This window comes from Papaver somniferum, chromosome 9 (assembly GCF_003573695.1).
Source record: "Papaver somniferum cultivar HN1 chromosome 9, ASM357369v1, whole genome shotgun sequence".
Lineage (NCBI taxonomy): Eukaryota > Viridiplantae > Streptophyta > Magnoliopsida > Ranunculales > Papaveraceae > Papaver > Papaver somniferum.
In genome coordinates, this window is record NC_039366.1 from 30,788,066 (window position 1) to 30,808,803 (window position 20,738).

Consider the following 20,738-nt stretch of genomic DNA (forward strand, 5'->3'; position numbering starts at 1 on the left):
TTTGATGTCATTCCCGAAAGAACAACAAGAGCGAGCTTAATTTCGAAAGAAAAGAAGGATTTTTTTAATTGGACACCAAACACCATGGAAATGATTTTCTATATCCAAAACTCAATCAAATTAATCACAAGTAAACCCATGATTAATTTAATTGGAATAGGCAACTAAATCAAACCACAAAAGTGATCAATTTAATTTATTGTGCTCAACATAAGAAAACTCATGGAGCTACGACTAAGATAACCACAATAATACTACAGTGATATGTATCACTCCCACTTAGTCAATACTCCATCTCACATGGAAACCACTCCCCCTTACACAATGATCTGAAAACCATATGTATATGTAGTAGAACTACACATTAATTCTCCCCCTTTTTGTCAATAAAATTGGCAAAGGTACAAGAACGAGATCCTAATGAAATTTCCGAGAAGAGACGTTTCATAGACTAAAATAAAAAATACATACCAAATTAATTTAGATGCAATCATAAAGCCGAAGCTAAATACATTCATCAAGGAGTTTTAAGATACAAGATAATCCCTAAAAAATTCCACATCCGCACACCCCACAAGATATTACCATTAAGCACAAATTCAAAAGAACTCTCCCCCATTTGATGTCATTCCCGAAAGAACAATAAGAGCGACCTTAATTTCGAAAGAAAAGAAGGATTTTTTTAATTGGACACCAAAAACCATAGAAATGATTTTCTATATCCAAAACTCAACAAAATTAATCACAAGTAAACCCATGATTAATTCAATTGTAATACGCAACTCAATCAAACCACAAAAGTGATCAATTTAATTGAAAGTGCTCAACATAAATAAACTTACAGAGCTACGCCTAAGATAATCATACGGAGATGACTAACTTAATCATTCACATACTCAACATAAGGAAAAACCTTACAGAATATACGACTACATTAACCAATAGAACATGATTTGTATAGCCGTTCATATACTCAACACAAGAATTTGTGGAATATATGAAAACTCAACTAGACTAATTACAAGAGAACTTATAATTAATCTAATTGGAATACACAACCAAACTAATCACCGAAACAATCAATTTAATTGTCAAAAGATTTTGCTCGACAAAAGAATATTTTCGGAGCAAACAACTAAATAACCAATCAAGATGATTAATTTAGTTCAAGAATGCTCAACATATAGCATCTCATGGAACAACCAACAAGGCCAATTAATCGACATACTTGTAAGGTGTCCAACATAAGATACACAATGGATCCTTCACGGTAAAACATAACAAAATGGAGCAATGAAGATCAATACCGTGGATAACATTCAAGGATCTATTCTATTTTCCATCACTATTTGCATAACGACATAATAGACTTTATCCTTGTCAAACAATAGATTTCATCCTATTTTCCATCAAATAAATGACTGCATAGGCATAATTTTTGTAATTTTCAAAAGTTCATTCGTCCTTTCATTAATACGAATATCAATTTATGAACGACTTTACTTTTGACACAATATGGGACCTTCAAGTTCACGGACGCAAACAATACATATCCCATAAAAATATTGCAATACTTCAAAACAGATTAATACTACAATAATATCATCCTCCAAATATTTTTAGAATTTAAAAACCAAAAAAATAACATAAGAAGATGAAAACAAAAATAGCTATGTGTAGTCACAATCTTCGCTATTCAAAGCACTAGTTATTCTTCCTAATAAATCAAAAAGAAGACTTACTAGGTATTGTAGATCTTTCTCAGTGCATCTACAAAAAACTCCTTGTTATTGAAAAACCCATTGATTATGGGATCGTTCAATTCCTTTAAATCTTCAGAAATATCAGTTAACTCACTAAGTTCCCTTTTTAGATCACGCAAGGTATTCTTGGTTAGAGACAACCTTTGTTCATAGTGAGTTATTTCTTCCACAGAGGAAATTATTCGAGATTTTAAATCATTTTTCTTGCTGATGAAGTCTTTCACAATTTCTCTAAAATGATTATCAGCACGACAAACAGAAAAGAGACAATTAGAGGAAGAACTTTTTCAATTGATCGTAGACTTCTTCTTTATCATTCTTGAGGAAGCAATTCCTTTGCACAGATATACGTTGACTGCTTCTACTGCATTTCTTTTGGAAGTGCCTCTAGTTACAGGAGCCATGAAAACGTATGAGAAGAAAGAAGAAGATAAGAAGATTTAAAAGTGTCAATCCCTAATCCTTGACACAGTCTTCCAAAGTTTAAGGATTCACAATCAATATTGTTAGCAGGATATTTTCTTAAAAAACATAGATACATACTTGAGCTACAAGATGCAGAGCCTCAACCTCTCAAGCTAAGAATGAGGATGCAGGCGTCTCCGAGCTCAACCAGAGACAAAGTGAGCCAGATGATCCCCTTGCTTGTCAAGGCTTGTTGCATAAACAGGTTTCCTCCTCCTTCTGATTCTGGAATCATTGGTTTTGCACGACCTTTGGTTATCCAGATTCAACTTTTGCATGTTCTCTTGTAGTTTAGAAATTCTTTTGTTCCTCTTCTTGAACCTCCAACACGTGTTTTGAACATGATTTGCATTTCCACAAAACGAACAAACCGGCGATCCTTTGTCTTGTTGAAGTGCCTTATGTTTATCACCACTGCCAACCTTTGTTTTCCCATGACACTTAGGAACATAGTTGACGATATATGCAGTCTTGCTCTTAAATCCTAAACCATTAGTGTTTCCAAAGGATTTCTGACCAAATAACATTGCTGAGATTTTATCAGAACTTCCAGATAATCGTTGAAGATCATCTTTGAGAGTATTAATCTCTTTTTCCTTTAGAAAAATGGTCTTGGTGAGTTGATCATTAAGACAATCTATCTCAAGATCTTTCACTTGGATTAAAGATTCCAATTTCTTCAATAAAGCTTTTAATTGAAGATTTTCTTTAAGGACCTCTTTGTTCAAGAAATCGAAAATCTTTGTGTCAGACTCAATTTCTGAATCAGATTTTGAGTGTATGGAGGTTTCTGCCGCGAGAGCTGTAGATTCACATCCAACAGACGTATTCAAGACGTCGACACAAAGAGATTTATCTTCCATAAAATCTTTAGAAGCAATAGCTGACAGGGGATGTTTATCATATCTAACACTCCTCTTTATAAAATACTTGATCCTTTCTGTTAACAACGGTTTATTGAACCGATAACCAGAGGAACAACACCCATCAACCCAAGATCAGTTAGAGGATTTACTTGTCTCGGAAAAAACGTTGAATGCAAAGGTTTGAATATAATTTGGATCACGAATTGTCACCTGTCCACATGAGGTATTCGTGGAAGGAGTGTTGAGGTTGTTTCCTCCATTGATGGCATGTTTCTTAGAAACGTATCTCTTGTCTTCAAATACAGTTTCTAAGATATCCCAGGCTTCTTTAGACTTAGTGCAAGTAGCCACATAGTACTGAAGATCTGGGGTAACGGCCTATCTGATAGCATTTAATCCAAAAGAGTTTTGCATTGCAGCAAGAGATTCTTCAGGACTATAACTACCAACATCCTTTGGTATAGATACATCATCTTTTGTATTAACCAGAGGATTATAGCCTTTAACAATACATACCCAGGTTTGAAAATCACATGCTTGAAGATAAGCACACATTGAAACTTTCCATGCTGAGTAGTTTGAGCCATCAAAGACTTGTGGTATGTTAATAGAGATAACACCTCTGTCCATAGAGTCAGATCGCTACAAACACTGACTTGTTAGGTCTTAAACGTGTTTTCCTGCTATGATACCAATTGAAAAAGCGGGGGTATAACAATACCACCCAATATTTCGCTTAGCAATCTGTATGGACTAACTCCGAAATACTTTGCTAGAGAATCAACTAGACAAACAGACTCAATCTAGATTAAAGTATCTCAAGGAGTCAATATCTCTCACTTGTTTTGATTTACTCAAGCTAAAACAATAGCGAGTCTTTAATCAAACACAAGGAATAACTTGGATAGTACCAAAGACCAATGTCCAAGGATCAATCAATATCGATCAACAACCAAAGGTTGGATTTCCAATTGATGATCTTAACGCACAACCTGTATTATTTCAATTATATAAAATATAATGCGGAAAAGAAATAACACAGACACCTGAAGTTTTGTTAACGAGGAAACCGCAAATGCAGAAAAACCCCGGGACTAGTCCAGATTGAATACATATTGTATTAATCCGCTACAGACACTAGCCTACTACAAGCTAACTTTGGACTGGACTATAGTTGAACCCCAATCAGTCTCCCACCGATACAAGGTACAGTTGTACTCCTACGCCTCTGATCCCAGCAGGATATTGCGCACTTGATTCCCTTAGCTGATCTCACCCACAACTAAGAGTTGCTGCAACCCAAAATCACAGACTTGGTAATAAACAAATCTGTCTCACACAGAAAAGTCTATCAAAGGATAAATATGTCTCCCAAAGAAAAACCCTAGGTTTTGTTCCGTCTTAAGATATAAAATCAAGGTGAACATGAACAAATTGATAATCCGGTTTTATATTCCCGAAGAACAGCCTAGATTAATCAATCACCTCTCGACAATCCTTCTTGACTACACAAGCAGTTTGTCGAGGAATCACAAATAGAGAGACGAAGATGTTTGTGACTTCTTTATCTTGCCTATCAGAGAACTCTCACGATATCAAGCCAATCAAAGATTATACTCGCACGATATAAGATGCAAGATCAGATCACACAACTACGATAAAAGTAGTATCGGTCTGGCTTCACAATCCCAATGAAGTCTTTAAGTCGTTAACCTGGTTTTAGAGAAGAAAACCAAAGGTTAAAAGAGAATCGACTCTAGCGAGCGCACTAGTATCACACAGACATGTGGGGATTAGTTTTGCACAATGCTAGATGTCTCATTTATATAGCCTTCAAATCAGGGTCTTTCCTTAGTTACAAAGAAATCCATATTCACCGTTAGATGAAAACCTGATTTAGATTCAATCTAATATTTCTCAACCGTTAGATCGAAAACTTAGCTTGTCACACACACTTGGGTAGACGTTTACTGGGTTTGTGAAAACCATGCCCAAACGTGTACGTGAATGTTGGTTCAACATAGTAAACCAAAAAGTTAACCATATGAGCAATTCATATTAACCTAGTTCTTCTTCACCATAACTAGTTCAATTGACTCAAATGAACTAGTTAGAGAGTTGTTCAATTGCTATGAGATCTTATGTAACTACACAAGATACAATTGAAACAAAGATGATTCGATTCGATGAATCGTCTCATGAAATTTATAGCCACGGTTTGCATAAAGCATTCCTTAGTAATTTAAGTTTCATGTTCAGATCACATCTTTAGATCATAACCACTAAGCTCACAAACAAGTTCGCGGACTTAAGGCAACCGACAGAGTTTTCCAAACTCAGCAGAAAATCTCGGCAAAGATACTTCCGCCAGTTCGCATACTAGGTTCGCGGAATGAGTTTGCGGACTAAACACGCAAACGAGTTTTTGGAAAATCCCAGCAGAAATTCTCGGTAAGCGAACTTCCGTCAGTTCGCGGACTTGGGAAAGCCAATTCCTCCGGTTTATCTCAATCAACAAAGTTCGGAAACTTCGGATTAAGGAATACATGGTTATGTAATCCAAACTCTCATTCCAATCATTGATACATTCTCAGAGGACGTTATATAGCCGTTATTCACAGACCATTTCACGTCAGCGCAATTCTCAAAGTAATTGAAACTTTTCATGACTTTCGTCACTAGGTGAAGATAAACTTGATCAAAGCGAAACGCTTTACCAACACACGATTTCGGAAAAAAGATAAGTAATGAATACTCAGCTCGAAATGTCAAATGTGTATGATCCAGTCTATATAGCATACGACTTTTTGTCTCATAAGAAGTAGGATATAGAATAGATAGACTTTTGAGTGATAGATAAGTTCAAGTCTCCACATACCTTTTTGTTGATGAAGTTCCACGGTTCCTTGAGTAGATCTTCGTCGTTGTATGATGAATCGCCATGAAGTCCTTGAGCTCAACTACACTTTTCTATCCTAGTCCGAGACTTAGATATAATAGACTAGAAATCAAGACTCATAGTTTTGATCACTAACATTGACAAACATGCTTGATATAGCAACGCATGCGAGGTCAACCGAGCTATATGCAACATCCTAGAACTGAGCATCTCACTGCATCCAAGAGGATACTTAGATATCTTAAAGGGAGTTTGGATTATGGTCTTCATTTCACAAAAGGTGATACTTTTCTTTTAGGTTTCTCAGATGCAGATTGGGATGGTAATATTGATGATAGAAGATCAACTGGAGGTTATTATATCTTCTTGGGTTCTAATGCTATATCTTGGTCCTCTAAAAAGCAAACTACAATTGCAAGGTCAAGCACAGAGGCAGAATATAGGACACCGACACACAGTGCAGCTGAAATGGTTTGGATTTGTTATCTTCTTCATGATTTACATCTTTTTATTCCCTCCATTCCCAAATTTGGTTGTGACAATATCAGTTCTATATCTCTTGCTTCTAATCCTGTGATGCACTCAAAGATGAAACATGTGCAGCTTGACTATCACTTCATAAGAGAGCTTGTTCAGTCAAAGTCTCTTGATGTATTCTATGTTCATACTATGGATCAGATTGCATATATATTTACTAAAGGTCTTCATGCTCCCAGATTTGGTATGCTAAGATCCAAGATCAATGTCATTTATATGCCCTTGAACTTGAGGGGGGCTAAAGAGTGAAGAAAGATGCAGCGCAGGTTAAGCCTATTAAGTGGTGTAGGATGACAGGCTGTTATCCAGCCTGTCATAAGCTGTTATTTTTCTCACGTGTGAGATCACTTTGTTTCCGTCTGTTAGTGTCGATTGAGACATGTATTAATACCTCCTCTCTCTTCTTTATTCTGTAATGAAATGTATCTTCTCTGTGAACAAGATTTGAGATTAATCATCATCAACACAATGTTACTATATATAATCTCAAAGTATATCTTGATGTACTTTTGATGATTAACGTGTAACACTTAAGTTGTGAGTGGTCCAAATTTGATTGATGAATTCACAATGAATGAACAAGTTATCAATCGACTCATAATGGCCCAAAACATAATTTGGCCCTTGATGATACCGGTCAGTGCACTGAGTTGTGCTTGTTGTTGATGAGCAATTGAGTTGGCTGATTGCCTCTGACTTCTAAAGCTTCATTAACCATATAACAGTAAGAAATTCTTCTAAATTCTTTTAGTATTAACTTTAGGTAGGTGGAATCTGAGTTTAGCAACACTATTGAGTTTGTCTTCTAAGGGTTTCAGGTTACTTTCAAATTTGGAATTGGTCTTCGTTGCCTTCCTGATCAGTTAAAGAAAACCATGACAAGAAAAGTGCTTTTAGAATCATATCTAGGGAAACATTTACATCTTCTTTTTTCCTTGGAACGAAACATTCATATTTAGTGGTCCTATATTATCGACCACGATGAACTAACATTTTCATCCGTGGATTAGAATAGTACTCGTATCATTCTCCGTATCACAAATTGCTAACTGTTTTGGAGTGCAATATCAGGAGTCAAGCCAATAAAATTAATTGATAATCAACGGGTAGTCTCTAAAATGAACATACATTGACAAAAAAAAACAACTTAGAATTAAATATAAAATAATTCAAATTCCTTATTTGTTGACAAGAACATTTAACCTATTTACCTGTCTAACTCTATCAATTTATCAGTTTTCAAAGAGACTGCACTAGGAGTGTGGATCGCTGGGCGAAAATTATCATTCTCAAATCCTTTCTTCTCAAGAAGCTTGTGAGTGTTCAAATCCAAATCCCAAAGCAGCAATCTGTTCTTTTGTCTAACTAGCAATTTTCTATCCTTGATCTTCACAACTTCCACATCCAACTTATTCGGCCAACATGAGAAATATTTCGGCGGATAGTATCTGGGAAGGGTCAACGAGTGTGCTTTAGCCCAGCTGTTTGTTGCGGGATTTAGAATCCACAGCACAAGTTCAGTATCGGACAGAACACATAAACCCAATTTCCCTTCCATCTCTATTAAGTGCATATACTCATGCTTACCAAAGAGACCAACATTAGCACCTTCCTCACAGGAACCTCCACCATGATGCATCGTGCTTAATTTATTTGTCCTGATTTTGAATGTCATAATCGAAGTTGAACAATTAACCTCACCTCGACTGTATATATTGTCAACCATCCAGTACAATTTCCCGTTTATGATCATGGGGGGTCTCTCAGACCTTGGCATATAAGCGTATCTGCCAATGTTTCTCCGTAATTTAGATCCAAAACTTAGTACGTCAAAGGCATAGCTTTCAATTTCACCTTCACGTGAAGGATATATAAGAAGCACCTCGTATTCGTTGTTGTGAGGATTGAAATAAAATCCACATACTTGAAAGGCAGAACCTCTCATAGTAATGGTTACTTGTTCGTTTGTTTTAGGATTCCATATGACAAAAATGGATCTCACGCAGAGAAAATCTCTGTTCTTAAACAGAAGACACCCGTCACAAGAATCGTAGAGCATGACTGGATACTGTTTCTGCATATAGCAGTAATCAAGTTTCAGATGTGCTTCCTCAACTTTTTTAGCCTGCTCATCCATAAAATAAAACTTGATCTCTTGGTCACTAGATTGTGAAAAAGATTGCAGAGCGATGATAGAAGTTGCTTGTCTGGCATGAGGTAGAGGGCGTATCCTGAAGCAATTCATTCTGCGTATTGAGAAAATATATATGTACTTTGCATTGATCAGTTGTATTTGTTGTTGATCGCTTCAAACTTCTGAAGCTTCATCATATATATACATATACGTAAATATTCCAGCTGTAGGTGGAATCTGAGTTTGATACGAAAAGAGTTTTTATGTAACAAAACTAGTTTGTTTGGTGTTTTACCCCAACTTAGAGTCTAGGATTATAAATGTCACTAAATTTAACATTTTCGAATTTTTCCTCGGGCGCCTAGCGGAGGACCTGGCCTCGCCTAGCGCCTAATACAACATACCAAGAGTACCGAGACCCCGTCTAGTAAATGAAAGTCACGGACAGTCGACGTATAGTCTCTAAAACATAGGTTACAAACTTTAGGTGGAAGTGCTTTCTCAGCACTTTTATTTTGAATGAATTTTACCTTTTCCAAAAAACTTAAGCTAGAATCTAAGTTTGATATGGATCAGAATTTGAGGCAACAAAATATGGCATGCATCATGCATGGACACACAAGAATTAAAAAAAAAAATGAGAGAGAGACTTACTGCATAATGCATAACAAGGATACCTGGAATTTATTGTGGATTTACTGTCTTGTCATTTACAGCAGTAATTAGGTCTGTTAAATTTGGATTGTTTGGTATTCAGTTAAAAACACTCAAATTTGGCACAGAGCTTGTTGCCTTCCTTATCAGTTAATGAAAACCAAGACAAAAAAAAGTGCATATCTAAGGTAATCAACTTTGTTTCTTAGATTACTGCTTTATGTATCTGTGTTAAACCTATTTACTTGTCTAACTGTATCAATTTATCAGTGTCCAAAAAGACTAGACTAGGAGTATGAATCACTGATCGAAAATTATCATTCTCAAATCCTTTCTTCTCAATAATCTTGTGAGTGTTCAAACCCAAATCCCAAAGCAGCAGTCTGTTCTGTTGTCTGAATAGCAATTTTCCATCTTTGATCTTCAAAACTTCCGCAACAAATAACTCATTTGGCCAACATGAGATATATTCCGGCATAGTGTATTCGGGAAGGGTAACAGAGTGTGCTTTAGCCCAGTTATTTGTTGCGGGATTTAGAACACATAGCACAAATTCAGTATATGACAAAAGAACACATAAACCCAGTTGCCCTTCCATCGCTATTAAGTGCATATAATCATGCTTATAACCAATAGAACCAAAATTATAACCTGCCTCACAGGGAGCTCCACCATGTTGCATCGTGCTTAACTTATTTGTTCCGATTTCAAATGTCATAATTGAATTTGAACAATTAACCTCACCTCTACTGAGGATCTTGTCAACCATCCAATACAATGTCCCGTTTATTATCGTGGGGGGTCTTTCACTCCTTGGCACATAAGAGTATGTGCCAATGTTTCTCCGTAATTTAGATCCAAAACTTAATATGTCAAAGCCAAACTTTTCATCACCTCCACGTGCCCAATATTGAAGAAGCACCTCGTATTCCTTGTTTCGAGGATTGAAATAAAATCCACATACTTGAAAGTATAAACCTTCCATCGTAATGGTTACTTGTTCTTCAGTTGTAGGATTCCATATGACAAAAATGGATCTCGATGAGTTATCTTTGCTCTTAAATAAAAGAAATCCGTCATAAGAATCATAAAGCATGACTGGATGCCATTCGTCCGTATAGCAAAAATTAAGTTTCAGGTTTGATTCTTCAACTTTCTTAGCCTGCTCATCCATGAAATAAAACTTGATAGCTCGGTCAGTAGATTGTGAAAGCGATTGCACACCGATGATAGAAGTAGCTCGAGCAAGGTGTGTGCGAATAAAGAAATGAGTTTTGGCTAAGATTTCGAGGTGTTTGGACGCAAGTTGGCACCGTAAAACACATTCCGCTGGGAGTTTAATAAGTATATCTATGATGATATCATTAGGGAGGTCAAGCAGATTCTTTTTTTTGGATCGCCGCCGATTCTTTGCAACTCTTGTTATAACAGCTGGTAGAAGACAGCAAGAGATAGGATTATGGACAGATTGATTATAAACAAGAGTATTGCGAACTAATGTGAGATCAGGAGGCGGATTATCATCACCTCTGACATGATCAGGTCGAGGGTTGTCAACTGCTCTATGTTTTTTAAACCATATCGTGCTTAGGCTGAAGCAGTTTATTCCTCCCATCGAGAAAATATATACGTATACGTACCAGTCTGTGCGCGCAGTGAGTTGTATTTGTTGATGATGATGAGAAAAAAGTGATCTTTGATCGCTTCTGACTTCTAAAGCTTCATATACATACTTAGATATTCCAACTTCAGGTGGAATCCGAGTTTGATCCGAAAAGAATGAATTTGAGTTTGTATGGAACACTAGATGTTGGGGCAGGAAGTCTTTTACCCAAACCAGAATTACAAGAACGATTTTTTGGGGACCATTATTTTTTTGGGGACCATGATTTTATTTTGGGTAAAGACATTAAAAGTAAATCTAGGTCACCCCTTATCTAGATATTTATATTAATACCTAAATTACCCTCTTGATTAATTTTGGGTGATGATTAGTTAGTGTTAATAATAGTTAGTGTAATGATTAGTGAGATGATTAAGTTAAAGATAATTAGTGAGATTAAAAAATCAGATGGTTTTTTTTATAAAGAAGTAGAATTATTGAGAGAGTAAAGTCAGAAAAGATGAAGAAGGAAAACATGAAAAACGATGGATTTTATCAACCACAACCGGAGGAAGGGTGTTTGGGTACCCAGGTATGCTTCAAACTTAGATAATGTTGGTTGAATTGCTCCAAACTTTCAAAAAAAATGAAATTTTTTATGTAGATTTGGGCCAGTTCGGTTACCATATGTCAAGAACATGTAACCGAACACACCTGAAAGTGTAGTTCGGTTACGTTTTCCAAACACGCAGGTTACCGAACTCGCTCGTTAATGGAGGTTTTGGTCGTACAGTGTAATGTTCGGTTACCTAGGATAAAATGGTAGGTAACCGAACTTTGAACTTAACAATTTATTTGGGTACATCTTGTGTGTTCGGTTAGTTCGCAAACTTCAATGCAACCAAGTTTCCAACCGAACTTCAGGTTAAAAGTAACCTAGTGTTAGAAGTTCGGTTGGTTCGCAAACTTCAACATATTTTACGAATCAACCGAACTGGGCTTATAAATGCATATATGCAATTAGGAAAACGTTCGGTTACTACGAAATTTATTTCTTGGCGAATTAGGTAGAGTTCGGTTACGAAGTTTCAAAGGTAGAGTTCGGTTACAAAGAAAACTTAATATTTTTGCGAACGAACCGAACTTGTGGACTTCTCATTATTTTCGTAAACTAAAGTTCGGTGATATCCTTATTTTGCGAAGGAACCGAACTTATGGACTTGTTTTGTTCTAATACAAGGAGTTCGGTTAAACGTATTTTTTTGCGAATCAACCGAACTCTGAGTTCGGTTAAGAAAAAATTAATTCGTGATAACCTAACTTTTCTCTGGAAAAAAAAACCCTCCATTAAACCTCTCTGCAACTTCCATTTTCAACTCATTTTAATGATTACTTCTCATTTATTCAACCAAAAACGAATGACAAGTAATGGGTTTGTGAGACTATCTTTGTTAATGTTTTAAATTAAGCTATATAGTGGTGGTGGTGGTTGGTGGTGGTGGTAATCGTAGGTGGTGGTGGTAATCGGTGGTTGGTGGTGGTGATAATCGGAGGTGGTGGTGGTGGTAATCGGCGGTGGTGGTAATCGGTGGTTGGTGGTGGTGATAATCGAAGGTGGTGGTGGTGGTAAACGGAAATGGTGGGAGGTGGTGGTGGGAGGAGGTGGTGGTTATCTATATTATAAAAAGAAGTGGTGTGTGTGTAGCCTTACAAATCCTACCATCGATTTCGTCATCCCACGATGGAGATTGATCGGTTATATGTCCTATATAGACGTCCGTCCGATCCCTTGGCTTCCTAATAAAAATATGATTCTAAAGATTATTTAACGGCGTCGGATCCTTGGATTTCTTAATTTGACTGCAACATCGGATTTCCTAATTTGACTAAGTTTCCGTTAATATAGGCTAACACTAAGTAGATGCATTTATAGAACAGAAGAGCGTCATTCTTTAACGGTTCACCAACAGATGGTCTTCTATCTATAGTTCTTCCCCTCCATTAACGACTTATAATTCTTAGCTTCGTCTCTCTATATCATAATAATACTGAGTTATTAATATTAAGTTATTATTATGGATGATCTAAAGGATGGATACTGTGAAATAAAAGAAAACAGAGCTGATGATTTAAAAACAAATTGGTCTAAAGAGGAAAGGAGAAGAAAGAAAACCTAATAGAGGAAGAGGAGTGAATTGGGTAAGAGGTTTTATGTTTAATGCAACCAAATATATCCTTACTAATACATCTTCACGGAAAACATATGCCTAAGGGTCTGTTTGGCTTATGTTTGGTGGATGACCCTCCATGAAGATTATTCGTATACACCAGATATACTCTGGTCCATCGAACGTTCAATCATCCAATAAGCATAATGATTTGTACCATAACTTTCTCAAGAAAATTTAAGTTAGCCTCAAATAATCTAAAAACTATTTTAAAAAAAAACAAATAAAATAAAAAACATGGTAAAGATTTATGTGCGAGATTTAAGTGTCACAACCCCGACCAACAAAACATTAGGGAATGTTTAAGGGCCACGGTCGGGGCTGTAAGCCCCGGCTAATTTGACCTGACCAACAAAATACTATAGTATTCTCAAGGGACCACGGCCCCGGCTAATTTGACCCGATCAACAAAATACTATGGTATCCTCAAGGGACCACGGCCGGGGCTGTAAGCCCCGGCTAATTTGACACAACCACAAATACTAGGGACGCAAGTCCGAACTAACTCATAAGCTCGATGTTTGACCATTATAATCTAATTAGTTTTGCGAATGACTAAAAAAGATTTTGGTAAAATACGAACCAGCCGATCAAACAACAAAACGAAAACGAAAAAGGTTGAGCCCCGTCCGGGGTGATACCTAGTGTATATATATATAGGTGGTTATTGGGTTGGTTTTAAATTAAATTAGGTTAAGGATAAGTTAGTCATTTCATTGCTTTAGGACACCCCTAATAACTATAGGGAAGGTGGCCTAATAAAACCATGGTCCCCTTAAAAAAACCATGGTTCCTAAAAAATCGTTCGATTACAAAGGGTGGAGTGAGCTTGTAATGTTTTTGTTTGAACCCATCATTATGCACGCCCAACTGGACTATGGATATGTTTGTGAATCATCAAGTGAAAGGAGTAAATCCAAATCTTCTTGGTTAGTTGACATCGCTATGTGAATCTACTATCAACTAGACTTTGCGAGAGAGATATATGGATTTATGAGAGGGAAAAATTGGAGTTGGAAGAGGGAAATTGAAATAATTGTCTAAAATTGAGGGGGATTTCATTTTTAATAACCAAAAATCAGAATCAAAACTTTTTTATATTTATATAATTTTAATGAAAATTACAACCAATCAGGGTGTTTGGTCTAGTGGTATGATTCTTGCTTTGGGTGCAAGAGGTCCCGAGTTCAATTCTCATATGCGTATTCTCATATGAGTTTCATTTCCTTGTTGATTATAGCCAGTAGAGACTTCATGCAATGAAAGTTGCCGATCTACGTCAAGAGGTGAAACGTCTTTCTGTAAAATGTGACAAGCTCGGAGCTCAACAGATGACTCTATCCGAGGTTTGCCTTTTTGCTCTTCTTACAACCTTTTCATGATATTTCATTAAAAAAGTGAAGTAAGCAAACCTAAGATCCTCTCCAATGGAATGCGTGAGAAGAAAAAAGCTCTAATCCACATAGGATCCACAATCATATTTATATATGTGTGAAGATGATATAGCAAAAAAAAAAGTTGACATCCTCTAGGTGAACCTCTAGTTCTACACATTCACTTAGAGGATGTCTTCGCATCCTAGTCACACTTTTTATTAATAAAATCATTTGAAAAATAAAAATGGAAAGTATTTTAACCAAATATATGCCTACAATTAAGTAGAAAGGTAATAGAAATTTTTATGGGTTGGAGATAAAATTTTATTTTTCCTAATATTTAGGATTTTATACTCAAAGGATGTCTTAGAATTGATGCCACATATGAAACATCCACATTCACCATTGGAGAAGCTCTAAGGACCGTCGATCTGTAATCACGGTACCTATTTTTGGCTACTTTTCTTTCCGTTTGTGGCCTTTTTAGGCTCATCGGAAAAAACTTCCACAATGCCCCCTCCAAAAGAGGTGAAGAATATTTCATCGTGGCAATTATTTTTAACACCACCCCCCCCCCCCCCCCCCCACCACCACCACCACCACCACCACCCACCCAAACTCGAGATGGTGCAGAGCACATATTGAGTTTTGGAAGCCAAGAACTTGAGACGAGTAGAAGGTAAAGTCTTGGTAAAGATGTCTGCTAGCTGCAATTCTGAAGAAACATATGGCAGTGTGATTGTCAAGTGTTTGAAGTGATGACGTACAAAATGACAGTCAATCTCAATGTATTATGTACGCTCATGAAACACATCATTGTGAACAATATGAATAGGATTTATGTTATCACAGGAGAGAGGAGTAAGCTCAGATAATGTAACTCCCATATCTTGGAGAAGTCATCGTAACCAAACAAATTCTGAAGTAGTGTGAGCAAGAGATCGCTATTCAGCTTCAGCACTAGAGCGAGATACCACACCAAGAGATTAAGGAGTTACCTAAACATAGGTAATATCCAGTGGTTGATCGTCGATCAGTAACGTCACCTGCCCAATAAGAGTCGAAGTATGCACGAAGACAAAGATCTGAATTACTTGAGAAGTGTAAACTTTGATACAAAGTACCTTTGATACAGAATCTGCTAGCTGCAATTCTGAAGAAACATATGGCAGTGTGATTGTCAAGTGTTTGAAATGATGACGTACAAAATGACAGTCAATCTCAATGTATTATGTACGCTCATGAAACACATCATTGTGAACAATATGAATAGCATCCTTGTTATCACAGGAGAGTGGAGTAAGCTCAGATAATGTAACTCCCATATCTTGGAGAAGTCATCGTAACCAAACAAATTCTGAAGTAGTGTGAGCAAGAGCTCGCTATTCAGCTTCATCACTAGAGCGAGATACCACACCAAGAGATTAAGGAGTTACCTAAACATAGACAATATCCAGTGGTTGATCGTCGATCAGTAACGTCACCTTCCCAATCAGAGTCGAAGTATGCACGAAGATGAAGATCTGAATTACTTGAGAAGTGTAAACTTTGATACAAAGTACCTTTGATATAACGCAAAATTCGACGAACAACAACAAAGTGTGTTGATCTTGGAGATGACATAAACTGACTTACAATATGGACTGCATGGTGGATATCTGGTCGTGTAATAGTGAGATAATTAAGACTCCCCACAAGCTGACGATACAGTGTAGGATTAGATAATGCTTGTCCTTCGTAATAGTTGAGCTTAACATTCAGTTCTAGAGGTGTATCAACAATCTTCCTATCAGTTAACCCTGCACATTGAAGAACGTCAGTTGCATACTTAACTTGAGAAATAAAATAACCACTAGAAGATTTATCGACTTCTATCCAAGAGAGTATCTCAATAGACCAAGATCCTTCATCTCAAAGCAAGAACATGGATGAATCTTCAAAGAATGGATTTCCTTCAAGTCACTGCCAGTAATGATCATGTCATCAACATACAAAAGAAGAATAACCATTCCTTTCTCAGTTTTTCGAGTAAACATAGCTGAGTCATATGCACTATGATTAAATCCATATTGAAGAATAGCATTTGAGAATTTTTCAAACCAAGTACGAGGTGCTTGCTTGAGACCATATAATGCTTTGTTAAGTTTGCATACTTGATTTGGAGCATGATGTACTCCAGGTGGTGGTTGCATATAAACTTCTTCTTCAAGTTCTCCATGAATGAAGGCATTCTTAATGTCCATTTGGTGAAGATCCTGATTCTGAGCAGACGCAACATCAATAAGAGTACACACTGTAGTCATACGAGCAACATGAGCAAATGTTTATTCATAGTCAATTTCATACTCTGGTGTGTACCCTTGAGCCACTAAACGAGATTTATATCGTTCTATTTTACCTTCTGAGTTTGTCGTTATCTTGTAAACCCACTTGCTACCAACAACAGACTTTCCAGGAGGAAAATTTACCATGTCTCATGTATTTGCATTCTTGTGTGTTGTTAACTTTTTCCCATAGAGTTTTACCAGTAAGGGATGGTAGTTGCTTCCCTGTAAGATTTGGATTCATGTAGAGAAGAGATAGAAGATAAAGAGCAATGGTAGTCAGAGAACTTAGCTGGTGGTCGAAGAGTACGAGGTGGAAGTGTCGTAGCTTTAGTCACATGATTCCTTTATGGAGAAGCAATGTCATGATTGTCGGTAGAGTCATTGGTGACTATTTCTGAGACTTCTGGAAGTGAAATAACTGCAGAATCAGGAGTAATAGTGATATGAATACTTGAACTTGTTGAGGATACATCTTCGAAGGGATCTACATATGAGAATGTTTCTAACTAGATGATTTTCTACTAAGAAGAGACCATAATGGTATTTTCTCCCAGAAGGTGACATGTCTAGAGATACACAATCTTCTACTCTATGGATCATAACAACGATATCCTTTTTGTTTTATTCCATATCCTAGAAACACACAGATGGCATTCTTTTTACCTAGCTTGTTACGTTCTCATTCAGTAAGAAGAACAAAACATATTGAGCCAACGACACGAAGTTCAGAGTAATATGGTGGCTTACCATAAAGAATTTCATATGGATATATTCCTCCTATGACAGCATTAGGAATACGATTGATGGTGTATATTGTTATAAGAGCTGATTCACCCCAAAAATTAGAAGGAACAGATGCAGAGAGAATTTGAATTCTTGTTGTTTCAATGATGTGACGATATTTTCTCTCTTGGAATCAATTTTGTTCTGGGGTTTCAGTACAATACAACTGAGAAGTAGTGTACATTCGGTTTCGGAAACTCCATAAAAGGATTTGATATATACTCGCTTCCCTGGCCAGCACGAAAGATTTTGATAGATTTTCCAAATTGAGTTTTAATCATATTAGAATAATTTGTGTATAGTTTTAGAAAATCTGTTCTTGAGTTGAATAAGTATATCCATGTAAAATGTGTATAGTCATCAATGAAAATCACATAATATAATGCTCCTCTGTTAGATGCGATGGGAGATTTTCCTCAAACATCTAAATGAATATGATCAAAGGGTGCAATGGACAATGTAGTGCTATTATTAAAAGGAAGAGCTGGTTGTTTTCCCAACTTACATGCAACACAATAAGGTTCTTTTTCAACTGGAATAGATCCTAATAAACCTTTATTAATGATATAGGTAAGACGAGAAAAAGAGACATGTCCTAACTTGGAATGCCAAGACATAAACGGAGAGATGGTCGAAGGAAAAATAGGAGCAGACGCGACAACTGTTTTATTCATGGATTGCTGAGGAATGATGAGTGTTTCAAGGAGATATAGTCGACCAACTCTACGGCCTATCTTAGATGGAGCGCCGCTTTGCAAATTTGAGAACATTTGTGTTTAGTAGGATTATTTTATACATGATTAGTTTTTATGTGTTTTTAAATTTGAAAACATCCAAATATAATACCAAATAAGTAAATTAAGATTCATGTAATTTCAAAAACACATAAAAAGAAGAATGTTTTTCTAATTTTATTGGAAACAATAAACTATTCCTTTTAATTTAGGTGGTGATTATGAAAAAGCAGGGGTACAACAACCACACCCAATATTTCGATTAGCAATATGTATGGACTAACTCAAATATACTTTCAAGAGAATCAAATAGACTCAATCTTAAAAAAGTATATCAAAGAGTTATATCTCTCTTTCTCGATTCAATTCTTACTCAAGCAAATAGAAATCTGCGAGTCTAATTAAATACAAGAGAAATCACTTGAATGGTACCAAAGACCAATGTTCAAGGATCAATCAATTTCAATCAACAACCAAAGGTCGGATTTCCCAATTGGTTGATTCAAATGCACAACCTGTGATATTTTAATTATATAACAAAATATAATGTGAAAAAGAAATAACACAGACCCCAGAAGTTTTGTTAACGAGGAAACCGCAAATGCAAAAAAACCCTGGGACCTAGTCCAGATTGAACACACATTGTATTAAGCCGCTACAGACACTAGCCTACTACAAACTAACTTCGATCTGGACTGTAGTTGAACCCCAATCAATCTCACACTGATCCAAGGTACAGTTGCGCTCCTTACGTTTCTGATCCCAGCAGGATACTACGCACTTGATTTCCTTAGCTGATCTCACCCACAACTAAGAGTTGCTACGACCCACAGAAATACCTTCGAGTTTTGTTCCGTCTTTTGATAAATCAAGGTGAACAGGAACCAATTGATAACCCGGACTTATATTCCCGAAGAACAGCCTAATATTATCAATCACCTCACAATAATATTAATCGACGCGGCGAAAGAAGATATTGTGGAATCACAAACGATGAGACGAAAATGTTTGTGATTACTTTTATATCTTTCCTATCGGAGATATCAATCTCAAGCCAATCGTTATGATTTTACTCAATACGATAGAAACAGGAAGATCAAATCACACAACTACAAGAAAGTAGTATCGGTCTGGCTTCACAATCCCAATGAAGTCTTCAAGTCGTTTGGCTGCGGGGTCTCGATAGAAACCTAAGGTTAAAGTAGAATCAACTCTAGATTATACAACTAGTATCACACATGACGTGTGGGGATTAGGCTTCCCAGTTGCTAGAGTTCTCCCTTATATAGTCTTTCAAATCAGGGTTTGTAATCAATGTTAGCTTAGTAACAGAGCATTCAATATTCACCGTTAGATGAAAACCTGATTATATTCAAGCTAATATCTTTCAGCTGTTAGATCGAAAACTTAGATTGTTACACACAAATGAAATGCACGTTTTAGGTTTGTGTAACCGTACCTAAACATGTACATTTGTTGGTTCAACAGTAGTTAACCAAATGGTTAGCCATATGAGCACTTTTATATTAACCATATTCTTCTTTACCATAACTAGTTCAAATGACTCAAATGAACTAGTTAGAGAGTTGTTCAATTTCTTAGATCTTATAGAAATATACAAGACACAGTTGAAGCAAAAACGATTTGATTCACTCGAATCGATTCATGAGCTTTATAGCCACGGTTTGCAAACTTGCATTCCTTAGTTAATATAAGTATAAGTTCACGAATAATCGTTTTTAGAAAATAACCAACCTAAGTACGTGGAATAAGTTTGTAAAAGTTTAAAAAATCCAGCAGATTTTCTCGGGAAGAGAACCTCCGACAGTTCACGGACTGGGTACGTGGACTGGGTTCGCGGACTCTGTTCCAGTTTTCCTGAGCAGCGAAGTACGCATACTTTGGTTCAAGTAATAAGGACTTATACATGTATGTGTCTCCACGCAATGCTTATATCCAACAATGGTTATATAATCTAAACTCTCATTTCAATCATTGAAACATTTTTAGAGGACGTTATATAGTTGTTATTCACAAACCATTTTTCGTCAAAGACATTTTCAAGTGATTGAAACACAACATGACTCTCGTAACTAGGTAAAGATGAACTTTTCCAAAGAGAAAGCTTACCGACACATATTTTGAGAAATAGATAAGCGAGATAAACTCGGTTCGAAATAGTAAATGTGTATAATCAAAGTCTATATAGCAAAATGACTTTTGTCTCAAGATAGGAGATAGAGTAGATAGACTTTTGAGTGATAGATAAGTTCAAGTCTCCACATACCTTTTAGTCGATGAAGTTCCACCAGTTCCTGGAGTAGTTCTTCATCTTGTATGATGATCGCCATGGAGTTCTTGAGCTCAAC

The 20,738-nt window shown here is 36.4% G+C and overlaps 2 protein-coding genes across 2 annotated transcripts; both read right to left on the reverse strand.

Moving 5' to 3' along the window:
• Positions 1-7,737: 7,737 nt before the first annotated feature.
• LOC113311699 lies at positions 7,738-8,775 on the reverse strand. Its single transcript, XM_026560505.1, has one exon. The coding sequence runs from the start codon at positions 8,773-8,775 to the stop codon at positions 7,738-7,740; it is 1,038 nt and encodes a 345-aa protein (XP_026416290.1).
• A 784-nt stretch (positions 8,776-9,559) lies between these two features.
• Positions 9,560-10,933, reverse strand: LOC113311700 (putative F-box protein At4g10190). The gene has a single exon (XM_026560506.1). It carries the CDS (start codon positions 10,931-10,933, stop codon positions 9,560-9,562), a length of 1,374 nt encoding a protein of 457 aa, XP_026416291.1.
• Positions 10,934-20,738: the final 9,805 nt, after the last annotated feature.

Coding starts and splice junctions, on each gene's coding strand:
- LOC113311700 (XM_026560506.1), bottom strand. CDS start 10,933: ATGGGAGGAATAAACTGCTTCAGCCTAAGCACGATATGGTTTAAAAAA.
- LOC113311699 (XM_026560505.1), bottom strand. CDS start 8,775: ATGAATTGCTTCAGGATACGCCCTCTACCTCATGCCAGACAAGCAACT.